Genomic DNA, 27,719 nt, shown 5'->3' on the forward strand with positions numbered 1-27,719 from the left:
GGTAAACCAATCATGCTACCTCTTCTCTGGCCTCTTGTTTATCAAAGGCAGATTACTGCATAATAATATCAACTATGCAAACAATTATTACTTTAATCATTGTTTTCATTTAGTATGTTCTTATAAAACACTTATTTTCTAGAAAAATGCAGTGTGAGAAACTTGATATAAAGCCTGTTTCTCTTCATTTGACCCCTTTTACAGATGATGAAACTGATACCCAGAGAATCTCACAGCTGGTAGATCCAAGACCTCCTCACCCATTCCCTGCTTCCTTCCTCTCTTCCACCCAGCTCCTGTTTGCTTTGCCTGGGGTGTTGAAGGAAAGAACCCCAGATGAGCCCAAACTCAAATCAGGCTTGAAGAAAAAAAAGAGTACTGCGAATCTTTTTTTCTAAAAGCCTGAAACAAAGGAAATTCTCTGCTTCCAGGAATAGCCTTAATCAGTCACATATGTGAACAGAGACCCAGTGACTGCTCAGACAATTTTCCACCAACCTAATGTCAGGATTTTCCCAATGTATTGATTTTTTTTTTTTTTTTTTTTTTTTTTTTTTTTGCCTATTATCAGTATAAGTAGCTTACAAGAAAAATCCTAGACATGATACCAGACCTCTCAACCAACAGGCTGACAATCTGCAGTGTTTGAAACCAAACAGAAATGAAGGATTATTGAGGCTAGAATAATGGTTTTTTTCCCAACCAGTCCCTGGTTGGTAAAAAAAAAACAAACAAACAGCTTTAAAAAATCAGAATTGTGCCCTGCGGGGGTGGATTTGCTGAACTGTCAGCTCCACCAGTTAATGAGGTAGTTTGTCAAATGGAGATAGAAAGACCATTTATAACAATGCTGTGCTTTGTGTGTGATTTAAAAATCAAATTGAGTGGAAACTCAGCAAATACTAAATGGTATTGTTTATTTTCTAATTAATTTGCTACAAACTACAAAATAAAAGTATTGAATATATTGGATAATGTATGCTTTTTAGAAGAAAAGACACCAAAAACACTTAGCTCTGAGATAAAATGGATTCAGAGGTGGTTTACTTTCTTTTCATCAGAGAAACGAATTGTAGCATGAAAATTTGAAAAAGGCATTGATATTTTGGGTGGGACGTCGTTTTCAGAGTTAGCATGTAGTATAAGCCAACTGGCAATGTCATCTCCTTGTCTAGGGGGCCTGGGACCATATGGTCACACTGTTGACACTGTTCGTTTTTAATATTAATAGGCCAGGGATTCAAGGGCCTGGGGCAGATGTCATCTAAGAGAGGGCAGAAGCAAACATCACAACTGCTCACTGAGTTTTTCCTCTGGAGAGCACAACCAGGATAACATAGGCGTTCAAAGTATATAAGCTTAGCTTGGCAGAGGGACGAGACAAGAGAAGGTGATTCAAATTCTGGCTTAATGAAGGCTTATTCTGTGACATTGAGGGGAAGTCATTGAAACCCATGGAGACTTTTCTCATCTGGAAAATAAAAAATATCTGCCTTATAGAGGTTAGAGCTTATTGTGAGGTACCTCACACTGGTAGTCAATGAAAATTATGTTTTATTAGAACATTGTAGGGTTTGTAATCAAACTGACTCACTTCACAAACTGAAGTCAGTTAATGAGTGATTGCTCTCAACCTTACCCAGATCCCTTGTTCTCTTTCTTACGTCAAGGACATTAGCCTTAATCCTAATATTCTTTTCCTGGGATTACTATAATATACCCTCCCTGCCCCAACCCCAAAACCTCTTGTCTATTCCGGCAAGCTTGCTGTGAGAAGCATATTATTTTGATGGGATAACAAATATGTTAATAGAAACTTTTACCAAGTATTTACTATTTACCTGGTGCTTACTATGTACCAGGCACTGTTTTCCTGTTGTATTACCTCATTTAATCCTGACAATACCTTTCCGAAATAAATTCTAGTATTATTCTTATTTTACAGGAAAATTTTGACATATTGAAAGGACAAATAATGGCCCAAGGTGCTTAATTATTTGAGCCTGGACAGACTGACTCTAGAATCATGCTCTTAATAACTACTCTCTTCTGGCCTTGAAGTATTCTTGTTCTGTGCCACATGAGTCTACATTCAGAGGTTGCCATTCAATGGGCAGAGTTTGGGAGCTTCTAATTAATATTGCTTATCAGGGCCAAGGTCAGGCTGTGAGGTTTACAGCTAGCCCACTCTAGAATTTCAGCTTCTTGAATTCGCAGCCTCAAGGAATCCTAGGTGGTGAGCATCTCTGGATTGTCCTTCATGGGACATGGGGCAGTTTAGACTTCCTTACCAATATGACATCAATCAGGGGTGGTTAAAACCAGCAACTCGGTGAGGGCAGAGATCACATTAGTGTTCTTCGGCACCACATATCTCTAGTTGCTAGGTCTCACTGTTGACACTGTTCGTTTTTAATAGTAACAGGCCAGGGACATAATAGTTGAAGTTTGATTGGTGAGTAGGTGATTGGATAGACAGACAAATAGGTCAACAAGATAGATGGATGATGGATGGATGGATGGATGGATGGTGGATGGATGGATGGTGGATGGATGGTTGGGTGGATGGATGGATGGGTGGATGGATGGATGGATGGATGGATGGGTGGATGGATAGATGGGTGGATGGATGGATGGATGGATGGATGGTGGATGGATGGATGGATGGGTGGATGGATGTATGGGTGGATGGTTGGATGGTGGATGGTTGGATGGTGAATGGATGGATGGATGGATGGATGGTGGATGGATGGATGGTGGATGGGTGGATGGATGGATGGGTGGATGGATGGATGGATGGATGGGTGGATGGTTGGATGGTGGATGGATGGATGGTGGATGGATGGATGGATGCACAAGAAAGATGTTGATAATAAAGACGTGATACATAATATTGTACTCTCTCTCTTATTACGTTATAGTTTCTGCCATAATTTTATTTATCTTGTTGGCTGTGTCATTCCAAATAGCCACAGTAAAATGCAAAGTTATTCATATAAAAGAAGTAAAAATTTTGGAAGCTTATCAGTTAGGATTAAATAATTAGTTTCCCTAAAAAAGCCTCCGCCCGCCCCCCCCCCAAAAAAAATTCATTCATTCAACTCATACAAACCCAGAGTCTATCCTTTGTCACATACTCTTCTAGGAGCTTAAAGCACAACTGTTAACAAAAACACTCTACCCTCCTGGGGAGTGCAAGCTAATGGGGAGACAAACAAAAACAAACACTCCTGCATGTAATGTATCAAGTTGTTTGAGTGCCATGGAGAAAAATTTAGCAGTGTGATATGATGAAATAACATAGGAGTGGAAGATTTTGCTATTTACTATCAGGTGGTCAGTTATTTTTAAATTGTGTAAAATTTGTAGTCTAGATTAGAATATGAGGAAAGAAAATTAAGACTCTTTGGGAAGTGGTAAGTATAGGAGGACAAGGAATTAGGAGACCTGGGTTTGTATGAGAGATGGTTTGTATGATAACTTGATAAAGAGGGAGAGATTTTTGATTTGTGATTTTTTTTTTCATTTTTTCTTACAGAATTAACAGCTCGGAAATTTCAAGGGGCCAGTGTCTCCCAAGTCTTAAACTGAGAAGCTGAACGACGAAAGCATCCTTCCTGTAATCAGTGTAGCAAAATGAGAGGTGGAGAAACCGTGCTGGGAAGAAGCGAGGTCATCAGCTGAACTGTCTTGACTTTGGTCCAGAACACAGCTCAGCCTCAGCTTCTGCCCTGCATTTACCTCCCTCACTTTGGTTCCAGACCTGGAGTGATGCGTTCCTGCTCCAGAGCACCTTTCTTTCTGTGAGGCCCGAAACATGACCACCAGTGGCCACGCATGTCCGGTCCCAGCAGTGAATGGACACATGACTCACTATCCGGCCACACCCTACCCATTACTCTTTCCACCTGTCATCGGAGGACTTTCCCTGCCTCCCCTCCATGGACTTCATGGCCACCCTCCTCCGAGTGGTTGCAGCACCCCATCGCCGGCAAGTAAGTCCTGATGGAAATTACTCTCCTTTCTCTTGGTTGATTGGAAGAAGGGACCTGAGAAAACAGGATGGTTGGTATCCAGGGCAATTTCTCATTTCGTTGCGTGCTGGTTTCTTTTGGTCTTGAATTCTACTTTTAGTTCTGTGGAAAGAGATATGATTTGAAACTGCGTAAGTGGCAAATTTTAGAATCGGACCCATTCAAATCTGCTTTGGTATTTTGCTCTATTTCATAATAGACAAACACAAAAAATGATGAGCATGTGAGATTAATATCTGTGGTCAGTATCTAAAGAAATTAGCCACGTGATAAATAACGGAAGCCGTGAATTAGAAGATGATTCCATAAAAATCACTAATGATAATACTAGAGAGAAAATCTACTTTGATTGTGAGATCTCCTTTGAATCTTATTTCCTGTGTACAAATGATATCTGTAATTGTTCTCAACATCCCATAGACCTTTGCTGCCAATTCCTATCACATTAAGCTTTTTTGGGGTCCTTGACGCAGTTTGTTTCTGTACTAGCTGTTTCTGACCCCAGATGGTCCCTTAAATTGTCTGTATAAGGTACTATAAAATAAAAATAGTCAAAGTTAGAATTCTTCAAAACTGGTACGACCTCCACATTGAAGCATCTATATTGTGCAATTCTGAGAAAGTTCCTCCTGTTTAAAGACAAACTGTGGTAGCCGGCAAGCTTTTGCACCTGTTAATAACAACATATTTGGTTTAGCATCTGGAGGTGAAAAGGCGTATTGATTTAGCAACAGGCATCCACAGCGTGTTCTCCCAAGTTCTTCCCGGCTCAAGAACAACAGGAGTTTTTTGTAACTCTTCCTAGTGATTATTTTGCATTTCGCTTCTCTTTGAGGATTTCCTCTAAATATTAGCGTGGTATCCTTGGGATACCACCTTAATCTTTCTGTATTGTGCTCTTCACACCTTACCTTATTCCTTAGCTCACAGGAAACAGGGAGCTTTCTCTACCTAAGTAGAATCACTGGTACAGTGCCTTCAAAAATAGTAGGGGTTGGATGTTTGGATGGAGAGACAAACAGATAGACAAACAGATGACAGTATCACTTTTGGGGATGTTGATTGCAATCATCGTACTATGTCATTCCTGATATAAACAGTGACTTGAATTGCGTCTTGGGATGACTTGATTATGATTTCTTCCTTCTGTGTTTTGGATTTCTGGCTTGAACATATGACCCTAATGTCTTTGGAATTGCCTAAAAACCTTCTCCCACGCTTCTGAATTTCAAACTGAAAGTTTAATCAGCCAAAGTGTCTTATTGACTATGCAGGGAAATGGACAAAGTTACCAGTATTCAAAATATCTTGCTGATCCAAGTGCAGATTCAAATCATGTTCACCTAGTATGCAAATGATATAATGAAGTTATTTTTAGCTAACAAATACGGGGGCCTAAAGATTGATAAATCCACTAAAATTTCACCTCGGACCCTCTGTATTTAATTCCATTGCTGAACTGGCCTGATAGCACATTTTAACAGGTTTCTTTTCTGAGATCAAAAGCATATTTTGTAGATGTAGCAAAGAAGTTGAGATATGAGTAGGATTCTCATGCTGAATGATTAAATCTAGCAGAATGAAACTCTAAGGCAGCCTGAAGCCCCTTGGTTCCCAAGAGCAACTTTGGGCTGCCTTGGCTACTGATATGTGTATGTGTGTATATATATATATATATATATATATATATATATTTTTTTTTTTTTTTTTTGGGACAGAGTCTTGCTCTGTTGCCAGGCTGGAGTATAGTGACATGATCTCAGCTCACTGCAACCTCCACCTCCCAGGTTCAAGCGATTCTCCTGCCTCAGCCTCCCGAGTAGCTGGGACTACAGGTGCACTCCACCACACCCAGCTAATTTTTGTATTTTTGGTAGAGACAGGTTTCACCATGTTGGCCAAGATGGTCTCAATCTCTTGACGTCGTGATCTACCCGCCTTGGCCTCCCAAAGTGCTGGGATTACAGGCGTGAGTCTGCTTTCAGCCTTGGCTACTAATTTTAAGAAAAAATCAGAGCATATTAAGTGGAAGACTGGTTGAGAGATATCATAGCTAAACCTGCTTTCGACTCAAAACACAAGGCAATTCTTTTTATTTCACAGTTACTGATAAAACACAAGATGCCATTACTATTAGATTGAACTATAATGCAATAGTCATTTTCTAGATCAAAACTGGTTATATACTGGCAATTGAATCTAAGTCAACTTTTGGAAAGACAGGGTTTGAAGTTCAAAAAAAGAATAAATAATGGTTGATTTTTTTCTTGAGGGTCTTGGGAGGAGAGTGCTAAGTAACTGCTCTTGGAAAGGTGTTTGAAAAAGGGACAGAAAAAGGACTAGGTACAGAAAGTTCAGGCTGGAAACATCAAAGATGACTTACTTCATACCCTAATACCTCGTTTTATTATTTCTTGCTACAGTCGAAACACATGAAAGCTGCTCAGATGGAAATGATTAAAAGAAGCCACTGTGAATATGTAGTCTGTTAGTTGGCTTTCAAAGAGGAATTGTCTTTGTTAAAGCCCGTGTTTTCAAAAGATCCTAGAAAAGGGGAACGTCTTAAAAATTACCCACAGACTTGGCTAAAAATAAATTTAAGGTTTTATACATGTACTGAGATTAATAGGAAGATAGCCAAATTCTGTAAAAACACAATAACTAGCAACACACAATACTTGGGTGGAAAAGCTGGCTGATGTGTAGTAAGAAGGGAACAAACACGTTGAAGAATGACTCTGTAGAGAAATTCATGCCATTGAACTATAGGACTTGCTGATGTCTCTTTTGTAATCTGTACATGTCTTGATTCTGCAGCTCACTAGAAAGAATAAATTCTCCTGCCCCTGTAGTGACGGTCTGTTCAGCACCAAGTAATTGTAAAGACTCAAGAATTCTCCACCTCAAAAGCAAATAGTAACAATTTCCATAGTAGCTACTGAGGTTATACCTGCTCCTGACTATTCCCTCATTCACTTCTGACTCTGTGGTGAGCCTGATCTCCTAGCCCTGAACCTGAGCTCTGTATACTGAACTTCTCTAAGCCTACGGCACAATGGCCCCATTCCCACACATAAAGATGTCCTTGATGCTGTATCTACTTTGCAGTCATTTAACTGCTCTGAATTTCTGTTCTATCACCTATAAAATATTTTTATTTACTGGATAGTCTTTTATAATATATTCAAATCTTTTAAGAATGAAGGTGGAGTCTAAATCAGAAAGGAAACTTATACTATAAAAGAGTGAAATCAGATCCGCCCCCAAGGTCTTTTTAACTCTAACAGGCAATGATTCCATGTAACTCAGGTTTCTCCTGGTCCCCGTGCTGTTTGCAGGGTGTCCCACCATTCCTTGGTTTCTGCCAGTGGTCTGCCATGTTCTTTTGCAGTGTGGAATACTTGCCTATTGGTATGACCATTTGTGACCACTCACAATTCAGAGGTAAAGATGTGGCCACTTTTCAGAAGGTCTGTTCTCAAGAGCTTTCTACCTTAAAAAATATATATATATTTGCAGAAGAGAACTTGAGAGCATCTTCTGTGTGTACATGCCCTTGTCTTTGCATTCTGACTTAATTTTTACAGCATAGAGTCTCTATAAGCTGAGAACACAGGAAACATATGAGAAAAGGGGGCGTTAAAACATGTAATAAGAAAAACTACCAACCATTGAGCACCTCTTGGATTATTCACAGAGCATTTGGTGTATGCCATTCTTAGTCTTTTTCATAGCCTCAACGTCACTGCCAGGCCATTACAGAAGTTCCATTTTACAGATAAAGACCAGGGGGCTTAGAGAGGGTAAAGATCTTACATAACCAGTTGTGTTGGAGTCAAATTCTAAATCCAGACCTGGAGACCCCAGAGTGCAAGCCTTTCCCAGTGTTTTGGGCAATGAGGCCAGCACAAACCCTTGGAAAATTCACACACCACAGACATATTTTTTCCATGATGTTCCAGGGAGTCCTGGGAGATGATGGATATTTAAAGGACCTTGCAACCTCTTGAATTTAATCAACTACTGTGGAAGCCACTATCAGTTTTCATCACAATGGAGAGTTGAGAGGGTGCCACCGAGGTGCCTCTGATAAGCATGACTTCTAAAAGGAGAAGAGCCTGATATGCTATGCCAGGGAACACTCCAAATATTACGTCGCCGGGCTCTCTGTGAGAGTTAGACAACTGTCTGTCTGTCTCTCTTTATGTTCCTTTCATGGCTGCTTGTTCTGTTTTATTGCTGCACATGTGCTTTTTATAGGTTGTTGCAAGCTGGAAAATATTGTTAAGTGTTTTGGCTTCAGAACCTCTCTCAAAATGATCTTAGTTTAACTCCAGCATCTTAAAATGAGAATTCTTTTCCCTTGCTTCTTTAATGATCAGAAAGTGCGCTCCTGTCAAAATCACAAAATAGGGTATTCGCTTAAAAAAATCCCAACCTTCTGGAGAGACAGGCTGTGCAATCTCAGAATTACCAATGGTGGAACATAAAATGAATCTTATTTCTATTTTTTGTCTTAAACTAAGAAGAACCTTGTTACCTAGCTTGTCTAAAGCAGGGTGTGCAGACAGACTTAATTTCTTTATTACATGTTAGGGACAATTGGCTCAGAGGTGTAGATCCTGTTTTAAATACTTGCAGATTGATCGCATCTAAAACCGACTCGTTAATTTCTACCATCACCTTTTACTCCATAGTCTTGTCTTCTTTCTATTGAGTTATATTTGTCCTTAAACTTACACAGTGACCCGACTGGACAGGAATCACATCTGATTTTAAGATATCAGGGACTTACATTGCTGGTATTTCATGAAAGTCAAACATAATAGTATCGTTTACATCTATGTATCTTTACATTGTTCAACCAAGTAAATGAGAGGAAAAGATACTTATTGGGAATTTGAGTAAACTCAGTTATAACAGTTTTGCCCATTTCACCTGCCTTTGATCATTGGCTTAGAGAGGTCAGAGGCTTTGAATGTTTGAGAAATAGAGTTTATACTGTTGACATGATGGAACTATGTTAGTGGACTTTCTTAGGCCCAGGGTCATATGTGTATTATTTAAGAGGCCATTTTTAAAGGTGAACAGGTATTGATTGCTTCAGTGCCTCTCTTCCCCCAAAATAAAAGAATTTTTGTGTATTCTCGATGTTCCTATAATTTCCCCAGACTCTGGTTGAGTAAAACATGTATGAAATAAACATGGTTCTTGCCATTACTTTTAATGAGGCGCTGAGCTCATTCTGTTTTTTGATCTTTACCCCTAAAGTGATCAAGAATATATGAACATGAATTAAAAACAAAAAGAGGGTCATTCCATTGCATCAAATCAACTACAGTGCCCAAAGGAGAGTCCCCACTGTGGAAGTGTGTTCCTAAGTAGAGGTAGGCTTTCAGTCCGTAGAGGCTTCATAAAGATGGAATGAATTTACCTCCAGGTCACTCCTGCCAATCATTTTCTTCCTAGGGAGGACATGACTGAAAGAATATATACAAAGAAGAACCAAGAATGAAGAAAAGATGGAGTGATGGTTTAGGAATTTGTATTAGAATTCCTTTAGATAAAGATATTCCAGTTGTATTTATTATATAGTTAAAATGTAGACTTTTAAAAAGAGCATTTTCACTTTATGAAAATTGATCTTTGGAAAAGTCAGAATCATGACAATGGCCCTGAGTTGTTTGAGTTCACTATAGAAAATGAGACTTGCCATATCTCATGTTCTAAAGTTCTGCCTCAATGAATTCATCCATCTGCCACTCCTGTAGATTTCAGATAGGCTGAATGCAGATGGCTCTGAGTAATGGGAGATTAGCCTCCATGCAGGTAGATGGACATGAGGTCGGGTGGAGGGGCCTGGGTCATCTTCAGGATATATCCCAGGCAGTCCCACAGAAGCTCTGGTGATTTGTGCCTTATCAACTGACATGATGCAGCACCTTATCCTGTCTTTGCTTCCCTGTTTTCTCCATCAGTTCCCTCTGATATTTGAAGAAATCTTTGTAATTTTATGTATAAGAGAAAAAGAGAGGGAGAGAGAAAGAATAAATCTAGTCCTGTTATTTGAGCACCTCCAAAAACTTGGGGCTCCCAGACTAACCAACAGGCAGGTGGTACCATCAATTCTCTTGCTTTTTTTAAACCATGTCATGAAAATCAGTTATTAAAGATAACATTTATTTTGCTACATATGTTATCTCTGTCTGCCAACTGGAAAAGGATAACAGAGAAAGTAAGATTCAGGTAACCAGCTTTTCTAAGGCTGCTCAGTGGTGGGGCTGGGCTTGAACTCTCTCGTTCTGACCAAAGTCAGTCCTCTTTTCATAACTCTGTGTTTGCTGTGGATATTGAGGGGAGACAGATTTTTTAAGCACTGTGTCTGTCTTTAAGGATTTTTCTATTCCGACTGAGAAGTCATAATCACTGAAAACCATTTAAATCTAAAACCCTGATTGCTCTTTGCCCATCAGGACCTAGATTTTATAAAGCTTGTAGCATTCTCTCCCACTCAGGTACCCACTGTGCTTTGTAAGTACTTTGATTTACTCTGCATGTCTTATTCTGCTGTCTTTAGTTGTTTTCATAACGTTTCCTCCCTGCTTATCTGTTAATCTAAAACCTGGTATTTACTGGAAACCCCTTTCACGTTTGTGAAATGATTGAATCAATGGTTCTTGCTGGTGAGGAAATTTTGGAAATGTGTAGATGTGCTTTTGGGTGCCGGGCTCATTGGGAACACTGTAGAGATGTAGTGGGCAGAGGTTAGGAGGCTGAATGTCCTGCAGTGTATGTGATAGTGGAAAATGATAAAGAAGTGCCTCACATTCTCATGACTTTCCAGTGTCCCACCAGGCGTTCCTGTTAAGAATCACCCCCCAAAATAAATTATGATGAACTGATCCTAAATTATAATTTCATTTTACACATAGATGCAAAACATTGTTGTATGCTTTTATTGTACCCTAAATTATCTAGGACTTCAATTGCCATGCAAGTCAGTAGTAGGTTGATCTTCGTTCTGTTAGGAACTTTCCTGGGAGTCATTCATCATTTTATAAAATCATGTCACTAATGGCAGTGCCGTTCTTGGTATTCAGGTCACCAATACCACAGACTTGTATCAATCTGCATTCATAGCTAAAATATTCACTATAATTCTGCATAGGGGGGCAAGCATCTTACCCCTGCTTTACGCCTGAGCTTTTAGACATCGGAATTACAATTACTTTATTACAAATTACTTTTTTTCATTCATCCTTGATCTTGCAGTCTGAGATATGTATTAACTTCTTTGGAATTACATGTGTAGGTGGCCTATATTATCTGTGACTTTCATTTTAGAATCATACAGCAGGTGATATATGTTGCTAAAAGGAGCATTGGGTCCAAAGTGTTGAGACTCATTGGAATGAATGAGTCAATGAATGAATACATGAATGAGTTAGTGAAAAATAACTGTGTGAAATAAAATGCCTAGAAAATAAATACTCTAGCTGTTAAGAGGAGAGGAAAGGAGTTTATAAGTGGGATGGACAGAAGAAGCTTTGCAACACCAGAACCAGTGATTATGCCAGCCATGGGGTAGTGGGCATGGTGCTGGGAAGAGTCATACGCAGAAGGCCCAGGGAAAGATGGAAAGTTTCCTGTCTTGCATGGCATATGGGGTTAGGAAGGAACCATCTAGACTTTGCCTTCAATAGGGATGCATAGCCAATGTCCCTAAGGGGTACAAAAGGGAATCAAAGGTATTGTTATAATGAATTCACTCTTCCGTTATATATTTAACATTTATGTATTGTGTTAGACATCTCAGAAGCTCTGTGAGAATTTTCTGGGTGAATCCATGAGAATGATCAGTTTTTGCTCATGTGTGGTGTCAGATTCTGTCTCCAATGAGACGTTATATTAGTATTTACCAGGAAAATTTGCAAAATTGTTATGAGTTAAATTGCATCCTCCAAAAAGATGTTGAAGCCTTACACGCTATTACCTGTGAATATAGCCTTATTTTGAAATAGGATTAAGTTACCATCAGGTCGTTAGAGCGGGCCTTAATCCAATATGACTATGTCCTTTTAGAAAAGGGAAATTTAGACAGAGATAGAGACACATGTGAAGATGGGAGCTGGCTGCCAAGAGCCAATGACTGCTGGCAAGCTGCCAGGAGCTGAGAGCAAGGCATGGAGCACACTCCCTGCTCAGCTCTTAGAAGGAGCCGACCCTGCCGGCACCTTGGTTTTGGACTTCCAGCTTCCAGAACTGTTTGTGTTGTTTGGTGATAGCGACTCTAGAAAAGTGATATAAGCACCAGAACTTCCTACTACTGAAAAAGACAAAACTGTGGTTTTGAAACTTTCTTCCTCTAAAAATATCTATTGATTTGTTTCTTTTCTCATAATTTTATGCTTGTAATGACTTTATTTTCCTATTTTACGTGGCTTCTTTGGCTTGGCCTAATGAATAATTTTTTTTATTACTGCATAGTCAATCTGTCTTGATTCTGGCAGCCACAAATCCGTGATTATAATTCACAATGTTCACAATTTTTCAGAATGAATTTCTTTCTCTTCCTCTGGTTTTCATTGTGTCTTACTGGATGGCAAACTCCCATCTCCTTTCTTGACCTCAACACGTTCTCTTTAATACTCATTTTATTCTTCATTTTAAAGCCTTTGCCTAAAACTCTGCAGGATTACTTATCGCTGTCAAAGTGTAAGATTCTTCAGAAAACCCATTGATAGTACAAGTTCATATTCAAGTTTCAGTCACTGAGGGATTATCGATGGCAGTGATTTTATTATAATGATCAGTTCTTCATTAGCTTGAACATACTTTACTGGCTTATCTGGTAGTCTGTCTTTAGGATTTATACACTATAAACTTAGCAAACAAACTAATACTTTGACTTTGCCTCAGCTTCTAGTGTCTAGAATTCTTGGACCCTCAACAGTCAAACTTTAATGTCTCCTCTGTTCAGCCCCAGCTCTCTCCTGCAATAACACGCTCGTCTCCCTTATACTTAGAGCTAATTTTGTTGTGTAATTAGTTCCATACACTGTTGATATCCTGGTTGTTACATCTGTCCCCATTAGTTCTCCTCATCTAGGATTCTTTTAGTTCCTTAGGACCAAAAGCCTCTGTAAGCTTCTTTGAGGTAGCCTAGGGTTTTACCACATTTAAACTTTACTAAAGGATTCTGGCCCTAACTACATCCTTCCCTGGTTAACTTGGTCTCTACCATTGTATTTTTATGTAATCAGATGAATCAAACTTAATATTATGAAAATCAATAAATACGGAGTTGTTTTTTTTTTTTCTTAAAATCTATAAATACAGAGTTTTTCCAAATCTGAGAAAAGCCATTGTATTTTTTGGTGGAAATGACCACTTTTCAGCGAGTATGTGCCTTGTTAATTTAGTGCTAAGATCCTTCGCCAAATGCCCATAAGCTTTGCAGATGTTTAGACAAAATTTTAAAAAAACTAGAGCATTTTGGGAGTAAGGACAGTGTTTATCTGTGGGTTTGTGGGCACTGATGACAGCAGTGCATTGTCTGGCTGTTGTTTCCAGGTGAATCACATGTGACCCCATGAGAATTACTGTATTTATAGATTTTCTTATCATTAAGTTTGATTCATAAAAGACAATGGTAGGGGCCATGTTAACCTTGGAGACTGCCCCGGACCTCTAGAAGCTTATAGTAAACTAAAAACTAATAATAAAGGTTCGTCTTGTTGAACCACAATGGATATTAATGTTGGAAATCTAGGGGAGGGGAAGCAGAAAGAAAGGAGATTGAAAATGGGGGTGAGGGAGAGGTTGAAGCTTCCAGACCCAGTCTGTGTCCTGGAACAGATTTTTAACCTCTTTGTGCCATTCTCTCTGTACAATAAGGAAAATTTACCTTCTAAAGTTTATGATGTGATTTCCATCGATTGATACATGTAAAGTACTTATAACAGTGTTATAAGAGCGAAATGTAGGCTAAGTATGGTGGCTCACACCAATCATCCTAGCGCTTTGCGGGGCTGAGTCAGGAGGATCACTTAAGCTCATACCACCACCCTGAGCTATGATCACACCTCTTGCACTCCAGCCTGGGTGACAAACAAAAGCCTGTGCCCCCCAAAAAGTAAAAACTTAGTAAATAATAGCATTCATTATTATCCATGCCTTGCAGCCGCAATTCACCCACTTACTAGCAAAAATCTTGTTGTCACAGGATAATCTTTACATGAACTATGCATCCTAACTTCCAGAATGCAAAGGTTTTTCTACATGTGCATGCACTTTTCCACATGTTTCTAAAGCTGACATTAGGCATATGGAAGTTTTCACTTTGTGGGAGTTATAGCCTGCCAAGATTTTTTTAATTATTATTTCAGAATTCTCGAGGGGGCAATCCTAAATTTGGGTACTGGAAAAGACCTTTGTTCATGAGTAAGCTTGCCTCGATGAATAATTTTGTATTTATCATGAAGAGTTCACATCCAAGAAATACACAAACATGTAAGGCTATTTTTCATAGATGAGGGTCCTTTAGAGTCAGAGAACTTAGTTAAAGGCTGAACTTTCTTTTCTCTTAAGACCTGCAGGATGGGCAGGTCCCTTTGTCCTTTGTAAACAATCTCTAATAATGCTTGATCTAATTTCAGTGACGTTTATAAAAAGGAACATTTTTCCAACACTACTTTAATGTTAATTGCTTAATGGTTATGAAATTGCCCAACCAAAAGTAAGTACCTAAGGAGAAAAATTAACCTTGACATTTCACACAGTGAGTAGTGCTTTAATGACAACCACATGGTTAAAAAGAACTCTTTCCTTAAAAATATTTAGTGAATCTCTTTTTATCAGAATGGCTTGATATAATATTTGGCAAAACAGGAATTTCTGGGAGTCCTGATGGAAATCTCTGAGACATAAAGTGACCTTCATAGCCTCGTTGACTTCTGTCCTGACCTTGTGTAGGCAGTTTTAGGATTCGTCTTTCATTTTTTGTTATATAAGAAATCTTATTCCAGAACTAAAGTCAAATAACAAATAAAAGAATTCATTTGCCACTACTGGATAATATTAGTGGCTACATTTAACATGTGATATAATGATATTAAATTGGTGCAAAGGTTAACATCTTCTTTAGTACTTACCACAGTTTTTCTGTCTTTACTTTTGAACAACAGAAAATGGAGGTGTATTTCCGGTATCAGGCAAACAAAGGAGTGTTATGGAATGGAAAAAGAACAAAATTTGCCCCTCGGAAGTCCAGCATTCCATTTAAAAATACAGCCAACAAAGACAAAATATATAAGAACATGAAAAATGTATATAGACTTTTGTGCAAATTGATAAAAAAAGACAACCCCAACCAAAAATAAACAAAAGATTTTATTTCACGAAAAGGAATTCAGATGTCCCATATCAACCTCACATTGGTGATACAAATCAAGACAATCACGGCATGCCATTTTATATCCAGTACAGATGCAAAAATTAAGAATTTGGGCTAAAATACCAAATGTTGGAAAGAGTGTGGATCAACAGATACTTTGAAATACACGGCTGATGAGAGCTGATGCTAGTATAATTTTTTTTTGAAACTGAATTAGCACAATGTATAAATTGAATATTCAGATTCAATTTCAACCAAACAATTTGACCTGTAGGCATTACTCTAGAGAATCTCCTTAATATAAATTTATGTCTAAGAATGTTCATGATAGCACTGTTCATAGATTATTTTAAAAATGGATGCTATTTGAATATGAGTAGATGAAGGCAAAATAAAGGACATATTCACTAAATTGAATGTTATTCATCAGTGAAAATTCATATGCAACATGGATAGATCATAGAAAGATAATGTTGAATGAAAAAATCTTTAAGAGCACATATAGGATGCCAACCTTTTTATAAATCGTAGAAGAGAATGGATTTTTTTCCTCACCCATCTCTAGATTCATGACTGAGACACCTATAACAAAAGGCAGATTAACATCAGTAAAAAACATACACATTTGTTTAATATAAGTTATATGTGCATGGGAACCTTCAGAAGTGAAGACTCAAAAACAGGTAAGCCTGTGTGCATATATGTGTGTATGCATGTTTCCCTGCTAAGTTTGATGAAGAATAGACAGTCATGATATCAGTCACATGATTAGACAAAAGAAGTAGAATTTAATGGTAATAAACTGAGGAGGACCTCTCAAAACCAGTTTGCTCAGATTCTTGTCTGTGTCCCTATCAGAGATAGGGATGTTCCTTTCCTCCTCTTATAGGGAGGGCACCTCTCAAATGAGGATCTTATTACCTACAAGGGAGAAGGGTGAGAGGAAGACAAGAATGGCCTTCTTACCTCTGCTGTTTTTCTCAAAGGCCAAGCTGCCATGTTTTAGGTGTAGCATATTTGGAACCCTGTTGAAATCTAAAATAAACATTGTTTAGAAAAATATGTATTTGTAAGAAAGCTATACATCATTTATTTGTTATTATAGCAAATTCAAGATAACAGGTACTTCTTGTTGGTGCAGTGGGATGGAAAAGTGGATAGGAGAAAGAGCACGTGGGTAGACACAGCAGAAAGAGTAACGTTTGAAGTGACTAAGTATTCATTTTCCAGTATGCTTTGCCATATGCACATATATGATACATTTTCTATTACTAAATGTACAATAAAAAGGTAAAATAGGACTATATCCTTCCTGAGACGGGAGAAAGGAAGAGTTTTTTTTGTTTTGTTTTGTTTTGTTTTAAGGCAAATGGCTAATAAAAATATTTTTAAACTTGAGACAGAGTTTCGCTCTTGTTACCCAGGCTGGAGTGCAATGGCGCGATCTTGGCTCACCGCAACCTCTGCCTCCTGGGTTCAGGCAATTCTCCTGCCTCAGCCTCCTGAGTAGCTGGGATTACAGGCACGTGCCACCATGCCCAGCTAATTTTTTGTATTTTTAGTAGAGACGGGGTTTCACCATGTTGACCAGGATGGTCTCGATCTCTTGACCTTGTGATTCGCCTGCCTCGGCCTCCCAAAGTGCTGGGATTACAGGTTTGAGCCACCGCGCCCGGCTATTTTTAAACTTTTAGTCTTAAAACTAATCAAACAAAAGCAATTTTAAAAAGAAATACAAGAACAGAAAACCAAACATCACATGTTCTCACTCATAGATGGGTGTTGAACAACGAGAACAAGTGGACACAGGGAGGGGAGCGTCACACACTACAGTCAGCTGGGGGGGACTAGGGACGGACAGCAGGGTGAGGGGAGAGTGAGGAGGGATAACGTGAGTGGAAATACCAGATATGGGGGGACGAAGGCAGCAGACCACCTTGCCGTTCGTGCAACAGTCCTTCGTGATCTGCACAGGTATCCCAGAATCTGAAGTACAATTTAAAAAATTGCAAATGAAGATTATATTTGTTGTGAGGAGGCAGAGATTTAAAAGAAAAATTTCTGGTGGTGTTCAGGCTACAGAGAAATGAACACTCAAATACAGCCTTGATGGGAAGAATGAAAATAAATATCTCCTTTCTGTGAAATAATTTTGGACTTAGTAAAAAGGCCTTAAAATATTTTTACCTATGATTTTACGTTTTGTTACTTTGAATTTTTTCATAATAAATAAATGTTTTAGCATGTTTGAGAGAACACAGATATCAGCACAGACATCTTTGTAATTAAAAAACTGGAGACAGCCTTCCTGGTTAATAAGAAGTGACTGATTAGAGAATGAAAATAACAAGCAGTCCTTTAAAATGTTGATGGAGAAGTGAATATATTGACATGGAAATGTTCAATGGGATACATAAGTTACATAATTAATAGAATTAAACATTAAGTATTAAGACATACTCTTATATTTTTAACATATACATATATTGTATATGTTTTGCGGTATCTATGTGGGTTTAGGACAAATTCTGGCAAGCATATGAATAGTCTTTATATTTGGATCAGAGAATTATCCCTGAAGTTTTCTTTACCTTTATTCAGGGATCATGACATCTTGCTGATCATTGAATACTCATTGCTCCATTCTTGATGCTTGGCACATAGTAGGTGCTCACTAAATGTTTGTTATATAAATAAATATGCTTAATAATAACTTATGGAACTAATTTTTAAAAAGGAGATCTTTTATTGGGTTAATTCAGTTGTATTCAGCTAAACCAAATATCTCAGCTAAATCAGGATCAAAAGTATTCAGGCCTGATTCTATTTCCAAAAAGTTAACCTTTCAGAGGGATATTTGCATTTTGAAGTGTTAACTTTTTTTTTTTTTTTTTTTTTTTTTTGAGACGGAGTTTCGCTCTTGTTACCCAGGCTGGAGTGCAATGGCGCGATCTCGGCTCACCGCAACCTCCGCCTCCTGGGTTCAGGCAATTCTCCTGCCTCAGCCTTCTGAGTAGCTGGGATTACAGGCACGCGCCACCATGCCCAGCTAATTTTTTGTATTTTTAGTAGAGACGGGGTTTCACCTTGTTGACCAGGATGGTCTCGATCTCTCGACCTCGTGATCCACCCGCCTCGGCCTCCCAAAGTGCTGGGATTACAGGCTTGAGCCACCGCGCCCGGCCAGTGTTAACTTTTAAGCGAAGGTCCTGACCCTGCTGTGGTAGAATTTCCAAGGAGGTATTTTGGAGTAGAAAAGTTATTCTGTCAGCTTCTTTGAAAGCTGTACCATCTGATATCCATGTACTCTGCCCACGACTCAGTCATTTTCTTTTTTATTAGCTTTCAGATAAATTATAAATGTTGTTATTATTACCATCTGTATTAACTGTAACTATCATTTGTATAAGAAACTATATACATCATCTTGCTTTTTACCCACAATAGATATATGAGGTATTTCTTGAATTCATTTACTTATACATACTGTGTTTTATTTGGAAAAAGAAAGATTTTATGACCACTTGTGAAAAAATTCTATGTGTAACTTTTTAAAATTGTAAATGAGGACATTTGGGGGAAGAGAAATTAAGGTCAGGGGAACAGGTTGAAGCCAATCCGAGGCCAGTGCATTGCAATTCATCCCATGATGTGGATAATAAGCGTTGCTCAAACAAACGAAAAGTCTAGCCCAAGAAGAGGATTCACAAAGTCACATGGTTGAGAGGGTTCATAAAATGAAGTCATCCAGGCGTGCAGAGAAGCACAGATGACTGTATCATGAACCACATCCCAACTATACATTTATAGTAAATACGATTCTTTATGTGTTTGTGTTTTTAATATCGTTTCTCAATGTAGGCTAAATTAATCATTCCAAAGGTCAGTCAGTGAAAGCAGGTCCCTGCAGGGGTCTAAACTCTGTCTCCAGGTACACAGCTCTCTGAAAGTCTGAGTTTAATCCAAAAATAAATATTAGAGTGTCAAGATAAATAAATGATCTTCATAGCCTTCAGGCAATTCTCCATAAAAACTATTTTCCTTAGCCAAAGATTTTTGTAAGCATTGAGAAACCATGAATTTGAAGTAATACTCCCTTGACAAGGACCTGAGGAACCAAAGGCCCAACCCACCCCTAGGGGCAGGGGCCCCCCGCAGTACCCAGGAAAAGGCCAAAATGTTTTTGGCCTTTTGAATAATTTTGAATGGGCTCCAACAGACAACAAGTGATGGAAAATATAGAGTAGCATGTTTAAAAGCTCAGACCCTGGAATCACAAAACCCTCCATTGTTGGGCTTGCATGGTGGCTCACGCCTGTAATCCCAGCACTTTGGGAAGCCAAGGCAGGTGGATTACTTGAAGTCAGGAGTTGAAGATCATCCTGGCCAACATGGCTAACCCCTGTCTCTATTCAAAATACAAAATCTAGCCAAGTATGGTGGTGGTGGGAGCCTGTAATCTCAGTTACTCAGGAGGTTGAGGCAGGAGAATTGCTTGAACCTGGAAGGTGGAGGTTTCAGTGAGCTGAGATCAAGCCACTGCACTCCAGCCTGGACAACAAAGTGAGACTCTGTCGCAAAAAGAAGAAAAAAGAAAGAAAGAAAATCCTGTGTTGTGGCCCAGCTGTGTGACCCCTCACCTCTCTTTGTTATGTGCCTTGCAATGGGACCAGAGTTAGGACCGAATGAAGTCATGTTTTCGAGATACTTTGAATAGAGCCTCAGTTAAGCCCAAATTATTCCTCAGCATGGGTCAATTTATTGATTGTGATGCAAGGGATTGGGGGAAGGGGAGGAATATGAAAAACCAAAGGTTAAATGGAAATGGAAAATCACAGTATCTAGAACTTGCCCATGGAAAAAAGGCCAGGGGAAGCAAATGGATTCAAGAGTTAATTTTCCTCAATCTAATTCTCTTTGGACATAGGAAGGAACAGCCAAGGAATGTACTCGCATATTCCCCTACACTCCCCACCAGGCCCATACCCCAGGCAGACACACGCAATAAAAACACACGCAACAAAAACACACAACCAAAACACGCAACAAAAATACACAGCAAAAACACGCAACAAAAACACTGCAGGAGCTTTTTAACTGGTACATTCTGTGTGAGGTCACAATGTGCCACATTTTTTTATGGAAAGCCTCAACTGCTCAACTGAAAAATGCATTTCTTTAACAGGCAAATGAAAAAGAGACTGCCAGGTGATTCTTTGAGGTATGGTTAATTAATTCCAATCTATTAATGACAACAGTTTTCCAGTTTCAAATGATAAATGCCCTTCCTTCTAAAAGGCATCTCAAAGAGAAAGGGTCTTCTCCCCACCGCTAGATATTTCTTCTTTGTCCTTGGCTACTTCTGTCGCGTGCTGCTCGGAATGAGTTCACATCAGTAATAGTCATAAATGATTTACAAAAGTAATTCCTGTCTAATCACTTGGGACTTGGAGTTTTTATGATGTTGCCAGATGTGCCATCAAAAAAAATCATCCGGTTCAGAAACTTGTGCTAGATTGAGTCAGAGTCAATTAATTCCCTGAAGGCAACTGATTGGTTTGCATGGATCTGTGCTGGGGGCCTTGCCCATCATCCTTCCTTTTTTTTTTTGCTTTGTAGAAAACAGAAACGTTCTCTGTAAACACCAAGTTATTGAGAGGCTCTGAGCATGGGCATATATTACAGACTTTGATATAACTTCCATGTTTCTTTCAGGTATTAAAAGGGCATTTTAGTACATGAAAACAATAGGAGGGGAAAGTCTTGAACCCCCAAGCGATCGTATTTCTTGTATAGACTCTGTTACTCATAATACTGGCAGCAAAATTGCATAAATACTCAGACATTGCTTGTGGGACAATATTCTTCCCTTTTGAATGAAAGCTCGTCTTAGAATCCTCTTTACTTCCTCTGGGCCCTTACTATGTGAGTTTTATATCTCTAGTAAAGAATTTTGCAGGGCGCGGTGGCTCAAGCCTGTAATCCCAGCACTTTGGGAGGCCGAGGCGGGTGGATCACGAGGTCAAGAGATCGAGACCATCCTGGTCAACAAGGTGAAACCCCGTCTCTACTAAAAATACAAAAAATTAGCTGGGCATGGTGGCGCGTGCCTGTAATCCCAGCTACTCAGGAGGCTGAGGCAGGAGAATTACCTGAACCCAGGAGGTGGAGGTTGCGGTGAGCCGAGATCGTGCCATTGCACTCCAGCCTGGGTAACAAGAGCGAAACTCCGTCTCAAATAAAAAAAAAAAAAAAAAAAAATTGTTCATTCTATCTTGTAATGTGGTCACTGGTTTAAACCTTTATCCCTCCCATGAAATTGTCCCATGCTAAGGGCAAGTGCCACATTATCTCCTACCTCACTTAGGGTGATGCCTTTCACCAGGGAGATTCTGAGTAACTTTATTGAATGAAGGAACGGATCCAACAATGGATGGCTATGAATTTTCATTGCAAAGCACATGGGGGAATAAGTGAAAAGATCCATATTGAGCTTTTAAACCATTTGGCTGGATTCTATTACAGTAACTAAGCTGGGCAATAACGAAGTAACTTGCATTGGGGGGAAGACTGTAACTCAGTCTCTTCACTCTACACAAGGATTTGAAATGGTACCTCCTAAACCAGGAATTCTGTGTTCCTAAATTATACTCCCTTAGTGAAGATTAAAATATCTATAATCTAGTGTTACAAGGCACAGTAGTTTGCTTCGATGGCAAATTAAATCTTTGGGAAAAGCTTCCCCATGTTGTCTGTGATTACATAGTCAAGGAATCCTGTGAATTTGCTGATGTGTAAGTTTTCCTTTAATGTAAAGCAGGCAGAGGAGGCCAGGGTGTGGAGAAGAGAGTCTCTTAGGGGGAGAGACTGAGTGTTGACATAATATCGAGTCACGTCAGTTATTCTGGAAGTATTTATTTAAACAGCTTTGCAAAAGTGTAACAATGATTGAGAGCTTTGAATGTTCAAAATCTAATGTTTACATGATACTTTGTCTTTGGATCTTGTAGGACATGAAGCTAGTATCATTGCTTAACGATGTTGCGAATGTCAGAATCGGAATGAGAAACCTTGTTATGATTCTTAAGGACAACTAAATAACCTCTCATAGTTAAATGATTTATAGATCAGACTGAAGCATAGTAGCCTCTTGAGGCATCTCAAGCCGTTCTTCAGATTTCCTGCTACAGTTAAAATATTTTGATTGGTAAAAATCATGTAATTGTTTTAAAGCTATTGGTTGACAGTTTTGTTGCATTAGCTGTGTAAATATCCTCCCTGATTAATGGAAGAGAAATGATTGAGCATAAGATACACCTATTCAATAAACTACTACATAGACACTGTAAGTAAACTTTTAATATGCGTGTAATAGGAATTAAAAGTTTGTTGTAAATAACCTATCATGCTATTTATTAATGTAACATTTAGTAATGGTCTTTACTCTTCATGTTTTCCATCAGTGATTCTCTACTGGGGTCAGAACTATCCCCTAACAGGCATTTGAAATTATGTAAGAGTTTTTTGGTTTACCATAACTGGGGGATACCCGTGGCAGTTAATAAGTGGCACAATGATGTTTGGCATCTGTACTGCCTCAGACAATCCTGTACCACAACACACACACACACACACACACACACACGCACGCACACCCAAACACTTGTTCTGCTCAAAACACCAGTGATACGCACTGAAAAACACAAGCATCTTTACACATTGGGAGCAGGTGACTGGCATAGTATCTAGTCCATTGCAAGCAAATGCTCCCTGAGTGCCTACTGTATGTCAGACAACTCTTCTAAGCTTTTAGACTGTACATTTGTATATGGAACCAAGAGTCAAGCCCTCGTGAAGCTTACATTCTAGAAAGAAGCTCTAAATAAATGCTGCTTCAGACACTGTAGGTGGAAAAAACAAGAGGCAAACTTTCATTCACTGTATAACCAAACCAGCACTTGAAAACTTCTGAGTTATAGGAATGAAAGCCTCAAGTACTTGCTAATATTCCAAGCAATGGAAAAGCATTGCCACTTGTCCCATCAGCCTCCTTTTAATCTTTACTTTTTGGCTTAGTGGTGTGTGTCCCTTTTCCACTAATCACAACTACTCCAAATCCTTTAATTCTATTTACATTCTTCCCCATTAAAAAAAAAGAATGAGGAAAGAGAAAATGATATTCTTATAAAACAGACATTACCTTCCATTGGGTGTCTAGAAACCTTAAAGATTGTTCCAGTGTAGAGGAAGCCTCTAAAACAAAATTTAAACCAAAAAACTCTTTTCGCACTGGAATAAAAAAACGGAACATTAAAACCTTAAGCCCCCAAAAAGTTCAGAAATCAGTTCTCTGAGTAAGATACTTCATTGTACCCATGATCTGACTGTGCTTTTTGTTGTTTTATATGTTTCAATTAACTCAACTGTAATTGCTTGTCAGCATCTCATTCTAAGCAATAAATTTGTCATAAAAAATAGTAGAAATTATCAAATTTTATTGTTCATTTTAGTTATTTGTTCATCTTATCTGTTGCTGCTACACTGGAGAATAATCATTGCTAGCAGCTGTGTGATATTGTGTAGGACACATTTCAACAATTCTCATTCTAATTCTTTTCTGTTGTGTATGTAGACTGTTTTTTCAGAGAAAGAAAATGGTCAAACGGAAAAGGAAAAAGGGAAATGGAGGAGACTATATAAATGTACAATGTGTACATTTTCTGTATTTATGTGACATATACACTATACTTATAATCAGTTTCAAAATATGTACCAATATGTATTTAAAATTATATATGTAATTAACAAGTTAGTAAGATGATTATTTAGCTATACAATTTCGATGAAAACATTTGTATTTTAATATTATGTTATTCATAATAACTAAGATATGGAAACAGCCTAGGTGTTCATTAACTGGTGAATGGATAAAGAAATTGTGATATGTATATATATTTTTATATATATATGTAATGGAATATTATTCAGCCTTTAAAAAAGGAAGAGAGCCTGCCGTTTGGGACAATATGGCTAAATCTGGAGAACATTATGCTAAGCAAAATAAGCCAGCCAAAGAAAAATACTTCACAGTCTCACTTACGTGGAATCTTAAAAACACAGTTCAATACATAGAAACAAAGAGTACAATGGAGAAAGCAGACTTGCAGTTGTGCTGCATGAGCAAGCCTAGAGAGCTAATGTACTGCAGGAGTGTCGTTAATAATATTGTATACTGAAAACTTGCGAAGAAAGTAGGTTTTGGGTGCTTTTGCCATATGCACATACACAGAAAGTTATCTGTGGAAGGTGATACATAGCATAATTTGCTTGACTGTAGTAATCATTTCACTATATACATAAACATCATGTTGTATACGTTAAATATATATGATTAAAAAATCAGATTGCCTGGAGACGAAAGGCAGTCATAGAGTATAATTAGACAGAGTTCCTTAAGAATAGGGTCTCTGGTGTTTGTTTTGTTTTGTTTTGTTTTTTAATATAAATTTCTACTTCCCAATGCATTAAAGTTTTAAATAAATGTTAATTGACCAGAATAATGCACATATTTGCGTAAGCATTCTGGAATCAAATAAATTAACACAAGGCGGCTTTTATTAACTTTTTTAAAAGGCTATAGGATATTGTTAATTTCTGTGGACCCCAGTATCAGGTTGCTATGATGGCAGCTCTGGTCTGTGCCTCTTTGAAAATTCAGTGACATTCTTCTCTTTTCCCGGCTCTGCTTCTCAAAGCATACGTGAAAGAATATGCTGGAAAAGGGTACTCATTCATACTAAAGAGTAAAGGATTTATATGGTTTGCTTTCTTATACCTCCATTGGATATTTTCTTTTAACAGAAACAAAACCTTTAACAAAAAAGTTTAAAATGTGTCTCTGAAAGTGTGTGCTTGACATCAGTCAGTAATTAGAAGGCAAAGGATATTTCGTAATACAAAAGTTCTTTATCGTACTATTGAAATCCCATCATACAAACTATTGCCTTTCCTCTCTGTAGGTCTTGTTATGAAAATTTCTTTTCCAAACAGTTCCACCTGAAGATATCTATTTCTTGAGAGCCTGCCAATTCCTCATCAGCCCAGGCCTATGCTTGAAATTGTATCACTTGAAAATATGTAGTGTTGTATATGCTCAATTTCTGACAATAGTTTGCAGAAAGCTTTCTTATAGTTACTCATGGGCTAAGGGAATTGATATTTAATGACGCTGGATTTGGTTGGTTGATTTCAGCAGTAACATGCTAAAGTAATATTTCTTAAGATGATTCAGACATTAAAAAAGCACATGTGACATTAGCTTGGATATCCCTAATATCATATTCAACTTCTGAATTTATTCCAGATAAATTCATCACATTTTATTCCTATTATACTTTCCATCTCTAGTGAACTCACAAGCATTTTCTTAGCATTTTATAAAGTTCAATGAGTTTAGAATTCTTTTTATGGAACAAAGGTGCATTGAAAATTTAACTTGATGGTGAATTTTAGTTCAGTGGATTGTATTTTACCATTAACTTATCTTGAAATTACAGCTTCATTCCCAGAATGAAAAGTGAACTTAAGTCTAAATTAAAATTCTATGTAGAAATTTTGTGAATCTAATCAGATTTTTTAAAACGCCATAATGTCTTGAGTGATAAAATATGAAAATGTAAACATCTATAAAATGCGTAAAGCTATATATATCTGAAGAATATGCAGTCTGTTAATTCCCTGAAATCAGTGTTTATGGCTCTATTTTAAATCAGTTATTTGGTTAGTGAATGAATCCAAACAAGACTGGAGTTTTATGGTCATATTTGTTTACCTATTTGCTTCAAGTCATTTCAAAATTCTTCGTGATCAGCATCTACCTATAGAGTATCAAGTATATCATTAATAGAATCAGCTCTAAATGTTTTTATATTTGTAGATGAATATTTCTGCATAGTCCCTGCCTTTTAAGTGAGAAATTCTTAAACCTTATCATCTCATTCAAGGGGAGCTGTCACAAGCCAGAGAAAGAAAGCATTCCATATACATGTGTTAGTTTCTTAGTCTGGGTTCTCTAAGAAGTGAACTCAGACAAAGATTCAAGCACAAGTAGTTATATTAGGAAAAGCAAGAAACTACAATAGGTGAGATGGGAGTGAGGCAGGGAAGAGAAGGAACTTAATAAAGCGTGCATTATGCAAGTTATCATGTGGGCAACCGGCCCTTATTACTACAGGTAAACTTGAAAGACAGTGTGGAACATGAATCTTTGAGTGACTCCACCCAAGAGCCAAGCAGCTTGGGCATTTATTCACGAACCTAGTGACTGAGGTTTGGGGAAGGGAGGCCTTGCACTTCCTCTACCACATCCATGGTGGACCTGGGCTCAGGTGGCCAGAGGAGCTCTCTGGCAGAGATGCAGGTGGTGTCAGTTGAGATGCACTGAAAGGATCAGTGCCAAGGGGATGTGGGCTGGTCTCAGCCAATGATAGAGTCTGCTATCGGAGTTACTATTTAGTGGCTATGCAGTCTCTTGGTCATTGGAGAACTATCATAGTACCATTTGCCTGTAAGATGGAATAATCAACTTGTCAAACATATTTATAAAAATAGGAGAGACACCTATCCTCAAAGGGCCTTTTCTGGTGTATCTAAAGACCCAAGTTTCTATATGCTGTCCAAACTCACAATGAATGGTTCGACTTGATTTTTTCAATTTTACAATAGTGCAAAAGTAATATGCTTTTTATAGAAATCCTACTTCAAGTATCCATACAATGCAGTTTTTCATTTTGGGTACAGTATTAAATAAATTACATGGGATATTTAAAACTTTATTATAAAATAGAAGAGCAAATCAAACCCAAAATTAGTAAAATAATAGTGATCAAGGCAAAACTAAATGAAATTGAAACAAAATATACAAAAGATTAACAAAATGAAAAATTGGTTTTTTGAAAAAATTAACAAACCTTTAGTCAGACTAAAAAAAGACCCAACTAAATAAAATCATAGATGAAAAAGGAGACATTACAACTGGTACTGCAGAAATTCCAAGGATCATTAGAGAAAATTACAAGCAATTATATGCAAATAAATTGGAAAACCTAGAAGAAATGGATTAATTTCTAGAAACATACAACCTACCAAGATTGTGCCATAAAGAAATCCGAAATCTGAATAGACCAATAATAAGTAATGATATTGAAGCTGTAATAAAAATTCTCCCAGCAACGAAAAGCCTGGGACTTGATAGCTTCACTGCTGAATTTTTTTTTACCATTTAAAAAACT

General features: G+C 38.0%; 1 protein-coding gene across 8 annotated transcripts in view; it reads left to right on the top strand.

The window, feature by feature from the left end:
- The window catches only part of RARB (retinoic acid receptor beta), a 1,029,560-nt gene that overhangs the window by 621,082 nt on the left and 380,759 nt on the right, over window positions 1-27,719 (top strand). For all 8 annotated transcript variants that reach the window (XM_074405735.1, XM_074405733.1, XM_074405734.1 and 5 more), the window contains one exon: window positions 3,539-3,995. In XM_074405735.1, coding sequence (XP_074261836.1) covers window positions 3,818-3,995 — 178 coding nt within the window. In that variant the 5' untranslated portion in view covers window positions 3,539-3,817. The remainder of the gene's footprint in view (window positions 1-3,538; window positions 3,996-27,719) is intronic.

The sequence above is a fragment of the Saimiri boliviensis genome, chromosome 9, assembly GCF_048565385.1.
Source record: "Saimiri boliviensis isolate mSaiBol1 chromosome 9, mSaiBol1.pri, whole genome shotgun sequence".
Lineage (NCBI taxonomy): Eukaryota > Metazoa > Chordata > Mammalia > Primates > Cebidae > Saimiri > Saimiri boliviensis.